The 15,549-nt window shown below is 38.0% G+C and overlaps 3 protein-coding genes across 3 annotated transcripts; all 3 read left to right on the top strand.

Annotated features, from left to right (window-relative positions):
• Window positions 1-2,716: 2,716 nt before the first annotated feature.
• LOC122058309 (protein DMP2-like) lies at window positions 2,717-3,675 on the top strand. The gene has a single exon (XM_042620935.1). The coding sequence runs from the start codon at window positions 2,911-2,913 to the stop codon at window positions 3,472-3,474; it is 564 nt and encodes a 187-aa protein (XP_042476869.1). The 5' UTR covers window positions 2,717-2,910; the 3' UTR covers window positions 3,475-3,675.
• A 3,931-nt stretch (window positions 3,676-7,606) lies between these two features.
• Window positions 7,607-9,400, top strand: LOC122094812 (protein DETOXIFICATION 48-like). Its single transcript, XM_042665409.1, has 2 exons — window positions 7,607-8,807; window positions 9,201-9,400. Exons 1-2 carry the CDS (start codon window positions 7,607-7,609, stop codon window positions 9,398-9,400), a joined length of 1,401 nt encoding a protein of 466 aa, XP_042521343.1.
• A 4,763-nt stretch (window positions 9,401-14,163) lies between these two features.
• Window positions 14,164-14,805, top strand: LOC122094813 (protein DMP2-like). Its single transcript, XM_042665410.1, has one exon. The coding sequence runs from the start codon at window positions 14,164-14,166 to the stop codon at window positions 14,803-14,805; it is 642 nt and encodes a 213-aa protein (XP_042521344.1).
• The last annotated feature ends 744 nt before the right edge of the window (window positions 14,806-15,549 follow it).

Genomic DNA, 15,549 nt, shown 5'->3' on the forward strand with positions numbered 1-15,549 from the left:
AGAAATTATAGTATTTAAGTATTATAAAAATATAATAATATTACGGGTGCCAACAAATTAAGAAAATAAAAAATAATTGAAATAAGAAATAATGAAGAAGGAAGGACAACATTGTCAAGTGAAAGATTTACCACTTCTTGCTTTTTTATAATAGTATGATATATAATAGTATTATTATTATTATTATTATTTGCTTAAGTACATGTTTCTAACATATAAGATGTCATCAGAACCACTTAGTCAAAACTGCAATGTGGACATATAATGACAACCTCATGATCTTGTTAAGGCTTAATTTTCACAAATTTTTAGCTTTTCTCCACAAGTTTAATTTTGTAATGCTCTGAAAGTTATTTTAAGGGTAAGTTCATAACTTCATTACCATGCCACTTGAGTCTTACATTTCTGTTATTACATAACTTTAGCACAAAACAAAACGTATTGTTTCTTCCCAAGAGAAAAAAAGAGGAGAAAAAAAAGCTGGCCTGTGAAATCCAATGTTAAGGGTACTATATTAACTGTAGGAAACTAGGAATAGTGACAGGAGGAAGTTAAATGGTTGACTTAGCAGTCTTGCACTAAAGTTTAGATAAAACTTTTAATTACTTAAATTAGATTATGTTTCGGTCAATAGTACTCATAAGGGTTTTGACCAAATATTCATTTTAAATTTCTCAGTCAGTCATAATTTTTATTTAGTATGTCAATCTGAAACAAAAGAAATGAAATTTGAATTCTTCAATGAAACATGAAACAAAACGGATTTCAACTATTAGAATATTCTCAAACAAAGAAAGTTGGCAAAGCAATTATTTCCAATCATTATTTAAAGCAATTATGTTTTGATTATGGCTCTTGTAAGGGTTTTGAGATATTCCTTTTAAATTACCAAGTCTTTTTTTGTCATAATCTTCAATGTCAATTTGAAAAGAAAAGAAAATATCTAAGTTCAATTTTTCAATGAAATTAGAATGGAAATGGATTTTCAAATATTAGAATATTCTCAAAAAAATAAAGTTGGTAAAGTAGTTATTTTCAGTCACTAGAAAATATATAAAAATATTTCCCATGTAACTACGCATGGTTACACTAAAATTGTCATCAGCAGATTAGATCATATAAAAGATAAAATATTATGAAAATTGTAATTTTTTTTTTTTTTTTTACTACTAATTTTGCCCTCTACAAGATAAAAAGACTGTACCTGTTCCTATTCTTATTAGGAGGGAAATTTTAATATGGTGCCAGACCTAGAACAACCAACTGTAGTTACATAAAGCAAAACCCTTAGAAATTTCCCAAATTAAGTGAGTAGAACTATCTTTTGAAGAACAAATAGGAAATCAATTGGAACATGAAATAAGAAATAAGAATATTGGAGAAATTGAAGTTCATTCTAAAACTGGCTGTCTTCTAGCTGGATAAACTCTTTGGGAGAGGAATGAGAAATTGAGTGTTTCCTACTTCATGGGTTCATGGATTCACCGAAGTCATATAATCTACTAATGACTAACCTTCCTCCACCTCCTTGCTCCTACAACTCTACCTAATTATTGAGATTTATGATTAAGGGGAGATGGTTTCCCACGATGTTAATCAGCATGGGAAGGAATTTGAACCCCAAATCAATTTAGTGTTTTAAAAAAATATAATTCATTTGAAGTCCACATTTTCTAAATAAATTAAATTTAAAAAAAAAAAGGAGGGGGGAATTAAGGCACCATTTGACAACGTTCCGTTTCTACTGTTTCTGCAATTTCTTGTTCCCAAAGACGGAGAAACAACCTGAAAAGCGTTTGATAAAGTTGTTTTGTTTCACATGTTTCTAGAAACATAAATAAAAATTTATGTCTATTTATAATTCTAGAAACGACTTTGACGAAACAAGTCGGACTTGTTTCATCGTTTCTAGAAACGGATTTGAGAGAAAAAAAAAAAAAAAAAAAAACTGTTGCGCCCTATAAATCTCTCAACTATTTAAACCTAAAAAGCGGCAACCGAACCCTCTCTCCCTTTTGGGCATCCGATGATACTATTGGATTTTTTAGTGGCATTATGTCTGTAAAAAATGTTTCAAAAAATAAGTTTATCTAACACTAAAAAATCCGTTTTTGTTTTCAAAAACGTAAAAAATCGTTTCTGCTATTTCTAGACACAGAAAGAACAAAAACATTATCAAACAATGCTTTAGATAAGTTTCTTCTTAAACCAATGTGCAATTCGGGCATTGAAGGGAGGTATCACAAGAAACTTACAAATAAAGGGCCTATTAAAGACATTTTCTAGAGGATGTTATAATAATTTGGGTGGGAGCATGAAGTTTCGATTTTATGCTGATGTCATCATGATAATCATTTCCCTTAACAAAAAAAATATATATAGAGAGAGAGAGATTGACCCATTGACCCATTGACCCCCCACCCTTTTTGTAAGTGGGGGTTGCAAAAGAATCCACATATGAGCGAATCTTTTGCTCTCAAGTCATACTCAACCTTTATTTTTGCTCTAATATGAATTTTTATTTTCTGTTTAAACCTTCCACAAAGAGTATTATCATCTTCAATTTTTTTTTCCACTTTTAGATAAAATGAGTGGGAGACAATTGGAGATTAATAATTCACATGGTTCATCATCTACCATTCTTACTACAAATACCCATTCTGCCGGCTTTTGTTTACTGGTAGCTATGAGATTTCTCTTCCATGCAAAAATGCAGATCACACACACAGTCCAATGGCTGCTTTCCAAAGGTCAGCCCACTTCCATTTTCCGTGCAAGCTATAAATTCTCTCTCTCTCTCTCTGGCTGCTACTATAAATTTCAAAGAAATTAACAATAACCCACTACACTTGCAACCCTATATAGCTAGGTTTTGGAAGATCAAAGGGGAGCAGATTTTAGGGCAGAAAAATGGCGACAAGCAAGAATACATCTTCAACTAGTGGGACAAGCAAACAAGGCATGGCAGGCAAGGCCTTCCAAGGTATGGCAAGCCTCATCAAGCTTCTACCAACTGGGACTGTCTTTTTGTTTCGATTCCTAAATCCAGTCTTAACCAACAACGGTCGTTGTAATCATACCATCAACAAGTACCTTGAAGGGATTCTCCTTGTTGTCTGTGGCTTCTCTTGTTGCTTCTCAACTTTTACAGATAGTTACGAGGGTAGCGATGGTTCGGTTCATTATGGGATTGTAACCATTAGTGGACTCTGGCCGTCGCCGGCGTCGGATAAAGTGAATTTGAAGTCCTATAAGCTTAGATTTGGGGACTTTGTGCATGCCTTCTTGACGGTGATTGTGTTTGCAGTGGTTTCTCTATTGGACACAAACACCATGGACTGTTACTATCCATCGTTGGTGTCTGCTCAGAATGTGTTGGTGATGGTTTTGACTCCAGTGATTGGTTTCCTCGCTAGTACAGTGTTCTTCTTCTTCCACAACACACGTCATGGGATTGGGTACTCTTCAATCTAAGCCGGCTGGGACCCTTCTCAATAAGATTTCCTCCTAGTTCCCTTCCCAACCTCCCCATCAAATAAAACAAACCCAGATGCTCCTCTTCTTCTTCTTCTTTTTCTCCCACTAGGAAATTAAATTTGTGTTTGGTTGCACTTTAGACTAATATCTTGTTTTTCTAGTATGTTGCAATGAATGATGGAAAAAAATTTGTTGTTACCGGGGTAGCAAGAATTTCTGGCCAAAGAAATGGAATAATTCACTTATCCTTTAAATTGATAATTATCATTTTAGATTTTAATATTTTTCAAAAAATTATATCCTTATGTTTTTCAAAAGCTTTTGTTGTACGAAATCTATAGCTTGTTATTTGGTTACTTGAGAGAAAGGCTATTCTCAATATGCATGGTTACAATGATTTGTCAATTTGTCAACACTGATATGATCATTTAAGATAAAGGGTAATTATAAAATTTACATCATTTTTTTTCTATGTAACCATTTTGTCTCTTACCGATATAGAAAACCCTAACAAAGAGCATTACCCATGTTGTATGAAGGAGGGAAGATGTATTATAGTAGGTCAATTACCCCAAGGGGGTAGCAGAGTTGGCAAGTGATCTTCGCCTCAGAAAGTGTGTGGTTTTGAGTTCGACTCTTCTTACCTCCTTGAGGGCCACTCACATGGGGGTGTTTAGTACTCTTCACAGCTTTCAGTAAAAATTGAATGATTCTCATTCATCCCCGGTATGATCCGATCCATACGATTGTGGGGTTAGTATGGACCTGTGGGACTAGTCAGGCCAAAGGCCTGAATACCCGTCATTAGTGGCAAAAAAAAAAAAAAAAAAAAATGGAAAATATTATAGTAGGCCAATGAAACCAATTGTGATTAAATAGAGCTAGCAAAGCCTAAGAAGCAAATCAAGGGCAAGTAGTTTGGTTAGAAAACCCCCTCCCTTAATTAGTCTGTGCTAACATATTTGTCATAAGCATATCCATATTCAGATTATTTGATAGCAGAAAATTGGACCAGGTCTTACATATGATTTGAGGAATTAGAATCGTATCAGTAGAATCCTCTTTTCTTTTTTATTTTTTTTTTAAGCTCGAACTATTGGGCGAAAGAACCCACGGGTATATGATGGGATGAAAGATTACAAAGGTAACATATGTGGGACTATTCTCTGTCACACTGTTCACTTGCCTTCACTCTACAATCCATCATATATGGATAAAATGAAACAATGGACTCTAGATTAGCACCTTCTATGTTGAATATAAGGGTTCTTCACATATGGTTTAATGACGACAAGTGTTCTTTTTTTTCACAAATACACTTTTGAACACTATTAGTGACAACATAGAGGGACTTAATTTATGAGATGCTAAATCATCTTCCCACATAGAATCCCATCCTCAATAGAGTATCAAACCACGAGTTAATAATGCATTAAATGTTCTGACTCATGATCTAAATGACCCTGGGCGATGGAATCCCAAGTGATGTGTATAACTCTTCTCCCAAAATTGACCCACTTTCTTGAGTTTCTCTGTCCGGTTGTTGGGGTGTCAAATATGTCCCAACCAGCAGTGGTGAGTGGATTCCACACCCCAAGCAGAAGTGCGCTACATGCTTCTTTCCACATGGCCCTGTAGCCCCTGTCCCTAAACTTTCTTCCGGAGTTTCAACTTTCAGGAAAACTTAATCGGTATCGGATCGGTGGAATTCGCCAGATTGGATCGATGTCAGCAGAAGCCGTTACGATTTTTGGCCGATCCCATATAGAAAATTCTGTACCAAACAGAGGTAAAAGTGGTAAAAAAAAAAATGATTTTTACATGGGACCAGGGGAAAATCCGTCTGATATGGACTCATTTATAAATCAGGATCAGATCGGTGTCGTTCCTGTTAAGAATTACTACCCCTGGTGGGTACCGACTAAGCAGAACAGAGGTGGATGATTGTTTCTATTCGTGTGGGTTTTATAGGGACATGAAGGACCCATTTGGAATAGAGAGTGAGATAAGGTCTAGGGGAGGTTGGTCATGGCTGCCCCACACTAATGATATTCTGGGAGCTTCTAGTTTGTACTTTGCTACCACACTGGTTACAAGTTACACCGTAACTAGGGTTGTAAGCTATGGCCTGTGAACCCAAGCTCTCACTGAGCTGGGATTTTCAGCCTTCAGAGTAGGTCTGAGCCAGAATTTTTCGGGCCAAGCCGGTGCTGAAGTCTCAGGCTGAGTCAAGCCCAGTATGATCTTGATTTATGTAAATATATATTAATAGGGAGAAAAAACATTGCCAAGCTCCCCTCCGTGTGTTCTTGTGTCCATCTCTCTCTTGCCTTGCATGAAATAACATATCTGTTCCTTACTGTGGGAGAAGAGAGAGGCACACAAGAAATGCTAGCGCATGCTATGTAATCAGACAACATATTTTCTTCTAATAGGCTTTTAGCATTTAGAATTATTTTAAGAATGATTGACATTGATGATTTTTTTTCTTTTCCTTTTTTTTTTTTCGTTAATGTATAAAAGGACACAAATGGCCAAAAAAAAAAGAAGAAAAAAAGCCAACAACTATCAGTCAGGGCTAGCCCAACAAAATCAAGGTTAGTAGCCCAACCCTGACAAAAAAGTAGGGCCAATCAGAGCTAAGTGGCCACCCCGGGTCAGTCAGGGTTAGAATAGGATGGCTAAACCCGACAGGTTGGGATTGAATTGATCAGATATCTCAACTGGACATCATGGTCTGGTTGGTGAGCTTGAGCTAAGCTAAGTGGACTTAGGGTTGGGTTGGATTTTTAAAAAACCCAACCATTTTTCATCCTAACCACCTCGATTTTAGTGCATTATAAGTTTAGCCCTAAATTTAATGATTATAACTCACAAGGTCTCTAATTTACATGTCAAAGTTTCAACATGATCGGCATATGGCATGTAGCAAAACAGAATTCAGAATTAAAAGACAGTGCATATATAGATATGCTCAGATGGGTATGGTAATGGATGGAAAGGTGATTAAATGATTGAATTTGATGTAAAATTTGACACGGCCAAAACTAACAAATTCCTTTCCAGGGTGACAATAAGATGAAGTGAGAAAGTGTAACCCTCTTGGTTGCCCCTTGCCTTATTCCCCAAAATCATATAATGTAAGGATAAAAAAGGGTTTTCAAAATAATTTGAAAATAACTAAAGAAAAAAAGAATGCTACCCACTTGTGTATATTAACGTTTAGATATAGGTGGGTGCAAAAAGATCGTGCTACCCTCCCCATGTGCTGAAGATGGATCCGCGCATTCTCCCATTAGTTTGTGCACTGGTGCAGTAACCGCACAAGCGGGGTAGCTTTCTCTTGCCCCTTTAACTTAATCATTCAACTGTACCAAATTGTCACATAATTCTTCAATGTGATAGAATCAGGCCATAGTTATATATATATATATATATATAGAGAGAGAGAGAGAGAGAGAGAGAGAGAGAGAGAGAGAGAGAGAGAAAGATAATTTGTTTAAGTTCAACACTGAGATGTGGATTTCCATCAAAAGACTTTCAAATAAACAACCTCGATCATGTGGGCATGGAATATTGTATCACAAAGCCGAAGACCCTTTCGAAATGGGTTTTTTCTGGTCCTTTTGTTTTATTGGAGTTTTTATAGGTTCAACTAAGGATGATATGTCGGGAACAACAAGGACATTAGCTAGTAGCTTCCAAGGAGATTCCTGAGCTGGGCTTTTGGTTAAGATCTCACACCTTTCTATATCGTGATATGTTTCTTTTCCTTTTATAAGATAATATATTACAGTAACACAGATATACAAGATTTCTATACATCAGGGGAAGAAGTGAAGAACCGAAGAAGATTGCCCTGCTATTTGTGGAATAATCCTGACCACAAGGTCCAAAACCATGAATCAACCAACAGTAAGATAAGAAGAGAGGAAATTAAACAAAGGAAGATCAACCCACTTCCTCTCTTCAAGTGCCCCAACTCCATGAAAAGAAAGCAGTGCAAGACAAGAGAATGCAATTCCTAGCCCATGCATCCAGGTCTCTCTCTCTCTCTCTCTCTCTCTCTCTCTCTCTCTCTCTCTCTCTCTCTCCATTGTTTGATGGTTGATTTGATTGAAGCTAGATCATGGACGAGGTGAAGTCAATATGTAAAATCTACGGCCCCATATCCCTAACAGGTCTGATTCTCTATTCAAGGGCCATGATATCCGTGATGTTTATAGGTTACCTTGGTGAACTTGAGCTTGCAGCTGCCTCTCTCTCCATTGGCTTTGCCAACATCACAGGCTATTCTATCATAACCGGCTTGTCTATGGGAATGGAACCCATCTGTGGCCAAGCATTTGGAGCCAAGAAGTGGTCTCTCTTGGGTGTTACATTACAAAGGGCAGTACTCATTCTACCATTTTCTTGTTTACCTATTACTATCCTATGGCTAAAAGCGGATAGATTGTTACTTTGGTGTGGCCAAGATCCCAAACTAATCTCCATAGCCTCTACTTACCTAGCTTACTCTGTCCCGGACCTCTTTGTCCAAGCCCTTCTACACCCACTTAGGATCTACTTAAGGGCACAAGGGATTACCTCACCCCTAGCCACATGTGCCTTCATTGCTCTTATCCTTCACCTACCCATAAATTTCTTGCTGGTGATCAGCATGAACATGGGTATCAAAGGTGCTGCACTTGGATCGGTGTGGACGAGTTGTAATCTTGTTATCATGTTGATCATGTACATTTGCCTATGGGGGACACATGAGAGAACGTTTGAAGGGTTTACACTTGGGTCCCTAAGGGGTTGGGTGACACTACTAGGGCTAGCGATCCCTAGTTGTTTCTCGGTGTGTTTGGAGTGGTGGTGGTGGTACGAGTTCATGATCCTCTTGTGTGGGTTACTACCTTGGCCAAAACCAAAAGTTGCTGCCATGGGTGTGTTGATTCAAACTACTTCTCTCCTTTATGTAATGCCTTCATCTATTAGTCTAGGGGTCTCTACTAGTGTGAGTAATGAATTGGGTGCAAACTTACCTTGGAAGGCTAGAAGGGTCATGTTTGTTGCTCTCTCCTTGTCTGCTGTGATGGGTTTTCTCTCAATGGCCATTGCTATGGGAGTCAGGTCCATATGGGGTAAGATGTTCAGCAGGGACAAAGAAGTTCTTGAATTGACAAGGACAGTTTTGCCCATCATAGGTCTTTGTGAGCTCTTCAACTGCCCACAAACAATGTGCTGTCGGGTATTAAGGGGATGTGCTAGGCCTAGCTTAGGAGCCAATATAAATTTAGGGGCTTTCTATCTTGTGCGTATGCCACTTTCGGTGCTATTAGGGGGTGTTTGGTTCAGTAAATCAAATGGTATTTGTATCGGATATGAATGTCAATCTTTTAATAGACATTCTTCTGGATTATGTTTCTTTCTGAAAAATCGTTTGGTTGCCTTAAGGCTAGCACATGTTTCTCGCGGGTTGAGATATTGACTTCTGTAGATAACGTCTTTCCGCTTTTTCCTTTTATATTAGGTGGTAAAAAGGTTGCTCAAATCTGAGTTTAAGTGTTGAGGTAAACTCAAATTTGGAACACATCCTTTGTAATATGGTCATTCATGAGAAGTAGGATGCTCACTTATGAGGGTCATCCTAGTGGAACCAAACAACTCCAAAAATTAAGAATTATCATTCTAAAGAATGTCATCCCAAAGATTTACTGAACCAAACACCCCCTTAGCTTTTTATTTTGGGTTTGGCTTCTCAGGGCTGTGGTTAGGACACTTGGTGGCCGAGGTTGTTTGTTTTTTGTTGATGGTGTATTTTCTTATACAGACGGATTGGATTCAAGAAACTAAGAGAGTTTGCCAATTGACTTGGGTTGAAGCTGACCATTTTGTTCTGCACAGCGAAGCAGCAGTTGAAGAGATGCTTCCTTAGTTGGTCACCTCTAAGGCTATGCTTGGATGCCAAGAAAAGCAAAGAAAATAGAATTGACACTAATCTTGAATATCTCATATTGACATTAATTTTGTTAATAATATTGACACTGTTTTCTGTGGAAATGTCATGTTGTACTGACATGATTTTGTTAATAGTATTGACACTAGTGGGAAATTTCCAGTCTATTAATGTTTTCTATGAATATCTAATGTTATATTAACCCTAATTTTGAATTCAATCGGCCACTCTTCTCATTTGGGAATAAGGGTGTCAAATTAAAGTCAGCCCTCATGGATTTAATGCATGATATTGGATTTAGTATCAATTATTTTGAAAACTGATATGATATTGAAATGGATTTCTTTCGAGTTTCTTTAAAATTGATTTTTTTTTTTTAATTATTTTACCCCTAATTTATACTGTTCCATCGATATGGGTTCAATTAGTATTGAGATTAATGTCTGACAGATACCAAAACGGAACACCTAATACAGCTGATCCAATGGCGATTCCTAAAACAATGTGAACCCTAACGGTTTGAAAAAAAAAAAAAAAAAAAAAAAAACAACTAAAATAAATAAATGATCGGAATGCTTCATCGTGAATTTTTAGATTTGGGCTTGAAAACTAACACAAAAGCCCTGTCTGCTTCGTTGTAAAATTTTATGTACAAAATACAAATGGTATTTGACAGGAAAATCTTTCCTCGTTTTCGCTTCCTCTGTTTGCATTTTACATTAAAATAAATATTCAATAAAATTCTATCCTACAGAGAAATTTTATTTCCCTACTTTACATGAAAACAAACAGACCCAATAAGTGAAATCATCGGGACCGACCGAAAAGCATAAAAATGATAATGAAAAAAAAAGGTTTTATAGTATTTATTTTAGGAAAAAAAGGACCCTGTTGTGTAGAAAACGTCCGGACATAAAAGGTGTGAAATGACCCCTAATTGTGTATAGTATTGAAGATGTGTTATCTCGTGTGTGCTCTCATTGGCCCATGCATCTAGCTTTTGCTATGCCAAACCAACAAAATTCCTTCACCCTTTATATTATGGGGAAAGAAAGTTGCCAGGCTACATAGTGTATGCTAGCGCCTCCTTATGTTTATCTTTCCTCCCTCCCATGGAATGATATATCTACCTTCTATTGTGGAATGAAAGAGTGACATAAGGAAACGAGCTAGCATATGCTATGCAACTAGACAAGGATCTTAATCCCTTATTTTCTATGGGAAAATAATGTTACCTGGTTGCGTCATCTACACCTAGACACAAAGCACCATGAAAAGATGCCCTACCTCTCTGGTAGGATGTTTGTCCATGAACTCTCATTGGCCATGGCCCTGGCGCAATAGCCACACAACCGGGTAGCATTCTTTCTCCCATTTTATATATATATATATATATATATATAAAGGGCAAGAGAATGCTACCATGCTAGGGCACAAGTACATGCAAATGCGGGCCAATGGGAGCATCTCCAACGCTGTCTTTCTACATTCATTGTCACTAGACGTGTGCCCGTGCCATTAGGTAGCATTCTTTCTTCCATATAAAAGTATCAAACCGAACCAATGAAAAAAAAATGGGAGAGGTATAGGAAAGCTAGCAGGACACCTTGGTATCAAGTGTGCTAATGATATTTTAACCGTAGGATCTGAGAGAACCGTTAGATTGAGAGGAAAGGTCCAAAGCCTCAATCCACACCTGTCACACCTTATCACCCTCAATAGCCACGCCAGAATGTTGCCCAGCCGGTGCTTTCAGTTCTCTCTCTCTCTCTCTCTCTCTCTCTCTCTCTCTCTCTCTCTCTCTCTCTCTCTCTCTCTCTCTCTCTCACCCTCTTTTTCCTTTGTTTTTTCAGAGCTTTCTTCTTCCTAGGCAGCGGCTGCAACTCTCTCTCTCTCTCTCTCTCTCTCTCTTTTCTGGTTTTTGCTGTTACTCTCTCCCCCGAGCTTTCTTCTTCCTGGAGAACGGCTGCGGCGACAGCTGCACTCTCTTTTTTTTTCTGGTTTTTGTTGTTACTCCCTCTCCCCCAGAGCTTTCTTCTTCTTGGACAGCTGCTGTTGTGGTGGCAGCGGTGGTAGCGACAGTAGCTGCACTCTTTTTTTTTTCTGGTTTTTGCTATTACTCTCTCTCTCTCCCCCCGAGCTTTATTCTTCCTGGACAGCGGCTTCAGCGGCAGTGGCATCTCAGCTCTTTTTTTTTCTTCTATTCCTCTCCATTGACCGTTCTACCATCACTGTAATCCCGACAAAGATTTTCCTTTGGCCTTTTGGTGAGAGAAGTGAAAGAGAGAGAGAAAGAGCACCGAACAAGTCGAAAATTTTCCATTGCCACTGTCGAGGTTGAGCTCAGTTCTCTTCTTTTTTTTTCTGGTTTTTGCTATTCCTCTCTCTCTTTCTCTCTCTCTCCCTCCTAGCTTTCTTCTACCTGGACAGCAGTTGCAGCTTGGCAGTGGCAGCGGTTGCGACTGCGATAGTGGCAGTGACAGCGGCTACAGCGGCAGTGGCAGTGGCAGTGGCAGTGGCAATGGCAATGGCAATGGCAGTGGCAATGGCAATGGCTATAAGGGATGGGAAATCGCGAGAGCTAGTGAGGGAGAAGAAGAGTGACCGTACAACATCGGGGCTGGGTAAATGACCTAAGACATCAAGTACCCAATGGTATTGATGTAGTCTATCTAATCCAACGGTCTACATTCGCTAGCACACCTTATCCCAAGGTGTCCTGGTAGCTTTCAAGACCTTTTCCCAAAAAATATATATATTATAAAACTCTCAAATCAGTCAGATCAAAACCCAAAAATGATCGAAACCAAACAAATTCTTAAAGATCTGACTTCAGTTTGGATTGGTACATACATAAAAGCCAATTCAATTAGATCGAAACCGCCCCCCCCCCCCCCCCCCCCAAAAAAATTATGTGGCAACATTTTCTTCATGATAATTTCCATTTAAAAAAAAAGGTGTAGGCACGTTTGGTTGGAGGAGAAAGTACGTTGCTTTCTTTGTCTTTCTCTTCTTTAATTCCTCCGAGTGTAGACGACTAGTAGGCAGATTAAAGCTATTAGATACTTGCAACCATACCATCCCAAACATTACGCCATCGCCTCATAAAGCAAGAAAATGGCTGGAAACACATTTCCTATTTTTGAAATAAGTATTTCCATAATCCATTTGGTATAGGAGTACTGGACTATAAATATGATGCTTGATATATTATGGCCGTTTGAATGACATCAGGGCAGTTTATGTATTAACCATTTTGTGCATATCTTGTAAATGGGCCGAGCTAGATAGTTCCAATATCTGAAGTCGGCACCTCAAGGCCCAAATTACTGAAAAAGGGCCAGGTTTGGCCAATGACCTTTTGTATACCTTTTTTTTTTTTTTTTTTTTAAAGTAGATCTTGTATGTCTTAAGGAGTGATGTGAGGATATTGATATTTGGGTTATACTTGTACTTATGAATCCCTAATTTACAAGGCACTTAATATCTTGTTCACTTAATATCTTTTTCTAAACTTTGATTTTTACACTGTTAAGTTGTGCTACCCTATCAAAGCATGCCAACACATAATTGTGCAAACGACATTGCTTCTTTGATCGTAGATCAACTAGTGCTCATCTGTTGCTTCCATATACAGTGCTGATCTACAACCACCCTTACGAGTTTTGGTTTGATTAATGGATGCCAAATTCTAGAATACTTCTATATTTGGAGGCGAGCAAGAGGAATCGGGTTCATTAGAGGTCTTGTTTTAGTCATCTATATTGCCAAATGGCAAGTGATGATTACTTGTTTTGTCAATTACCTATGAGATAGACCCCAAAGAAATGGTGTACCACAAATTATTGCTTTTCAAAAAAAAAAAAATATATATATATATATATATATAAAATTAAATAAATAGTTGTGGGTTCCTAGCTAGATTGGTGGGGAATATTAGACACACAAATTCTTTGTCTCCACATTAATATTTGTCACATGAAATGTTAAACGAGGATAAGATTTGTGGATGGATAGGTATTAAAGTCTCTTGTTCACACGTTTAGTTTTAGTTGACACGAAATATACAAGTGGAAAACAAAGCATTGAAAAAATTAGGAGAAATGAAATAGTAGTTGGAGTACTACCCGTAGGCATATATGGACATGTACTAGCATATGCTGATCCATAAGAGAGCGTTTGAATGAATTAGACTCTGAAATTTGATATACCAACTAACCCATAATATCTGTTCTCTATCCAACAAAATTGGCCACTTCACCTTTCCATATGACACATCGACGATTGGAGGGTCTTGGGGTGTGTGTCAGTCATTTCGAACAATCGAATACACGCTACAGAGGGTCTAAATCCCTAGATTATGGGAATTTTATTTCCTAGAAAGAAATAAAAATGGGGTAATTAATCAGTGGTAGGTTAAAATATTTCGTGTGGTGCATAAATTAGGCAGGCATAAGCCGCATAACGGCCTCTCTACGGTTCATACAGTCACGCTATGGACTATTAGCCACCCACGTACAAATGTACCACTCTCAAGCCTCTCCTACCTCACCTGCATGGAAGAACCCATATACCAGAGATGAGCTACGTACAAGCTCCTTCTATATAATCTTTGACACCCAATGCCATTCCCTTCGCCACTCAAAACCTTCCATCACAACTCTGGACTCGTCCCTGTATCCTCATAAACCCTCACTGCCGGCACAAGATCACTTAAACCTATACCAAACATTCTCTCTTTAATGGCAGAATCATCTACTGTTACAGTTTCCATTCCCCCACCACCACCACCACCATCAACAACAACATCAAGAACACCACCAGCATTCAAGATGATGGTAGGGACATCCATAGGCCATGCAGCAAACCTAATAAAGCCACTACCAGGTGTAACAGTTCTTGCCTTCCAAGCCCTTTCTTCATCCTTCTCAAACCGTGGTGCTTGTCATGATTCTAACAGGATCCTCACAGCCATCCTCATCGGTCTCTGCACCCTTTCCTGTTGCTTCTTTGCCTTCAGTGATAGCTTTATAGGGAAAGATGGCAAGGTCTACTATGGCATTGCAACACTCAAAGGCCTTTACATCTTTAATAGAATCAATAACAATGACAGAGACGAGGAGGATGAGGAGGAGGAAGAGGGAGTAAGAGATCTGGGGAAGTATAAGATATGTATAGTGGATTTTATTCACGCCATCTTCTCAAGTTTGGTGTTCTTATCACTGGCGTTGAGCGATTCCAACATAGTGGAATGCTTCTTTGCAAATATTGGAGTAGATGCCCATGAGTTAGTGTTAAATATACCACTTGGGATCTCCTTCTTGTCAGGCCTCGTCTTCATAGTCTTCCCTACGTCCCGTAAAGGGATTGGCAGCTCCTCCTAAAGGTGTCAATTTAGAATCAGAAAATCAAATCATACTGAAAAAAAAAAAAAAAAATGTCTAAGTTTCGGTTTTGAAAGTGAAATTTCATTCGATTTGATTTAGGTTAGTTTCAATTTTAGATAAAAACCATCGGTTTGAATCGAACCTAGTCATGTATGACCATACAAATCGAACCTGAATCATAGTAGAAAACCTTGTGATCATGTGTCTTTGTTGAGTTGTGTATGATTACCTAATATGTTGAATTTTGTAAAAAAGGTTGAAATAAAATTTGACATTGTAGAATTATTTCTTAACGATGATGTTATAATTTTGCTTCACGATTTTACATTTTTTCCAGCAGGTTCAGTAAAGGGCCCATTATGTATGAGTCATTTTTTCTTTTTTCTTTTTTTAACAGTCTAATATACAATTATTCTTTTAATACATTGTATATTGAAAAATGAAAATATTAGATAATGAATAGATTGGGGGACAGACAGCCCGAACCCGCCCTAGCACTTCCTGAGCCCAAACAAGGCTTGGGCCAACTTTTTTGACTCTGATGATGGGTTAGGGTTGATTCCAGTAGGATCCTCACCCAGGCTTGAGCTGAGGCTTCAGCCCGGCCCAACCTGAATCAATCCGGTCCGACATGTAACCCTTAATTTTTATATTAGGATTTAGAGCTCTTATTGATTTTTATTTTTCTATAGGCTTCATTTGGTTGCAAGGGGAATTTAAAGAGAAGGGAAGTGAAATTTT

This window comes from Macadamia integrifolia, chromosome 12 (assembly GCF_013358625.1).
Source record: "Macadamia integrifolia cultivar HAES 741 chromosome 12, SCU_Mint_v3, whole genome shotgun sequence".
In the NCBI taxonomy this organism is placed as follows: domain Eukaryota; kingdom Viridiplantae; phylum Streptophyta; class Magnoliopsida; order Proteales; family Proteaceae; genus Macadamia; species Macadamia integrifolia.

Coding starts and splice junctions, on each gene's coding strand:
- LOC122094812 (XM_042665409.1), top strand. CDS start 7,607: ATGGACGAGGTGAAGTCAATATGTAAAATCTACGGCCCCATATCCCTA. Junction 8,808..9,200: donor ACTTTCGGTGCTATTAGGGG/GTGTTTGGTTCA, acceptor ACACCCCCTTAG/CTTTTTATTTTGGGTTTGGC.
- LOC122094813 (XM_042665410.1), top strand. CDS start 14,164: ATGGCAGAATCATCTACTGTTACAGTTTCCATTCCCCCACCACCACCA.
- LOC122058309 (XM_042620935.1), top strand. CDS start 2,911: ATGGCGACAAGCAAGAATACATCTTCAACTAGTGGGACAAGCAAACAA.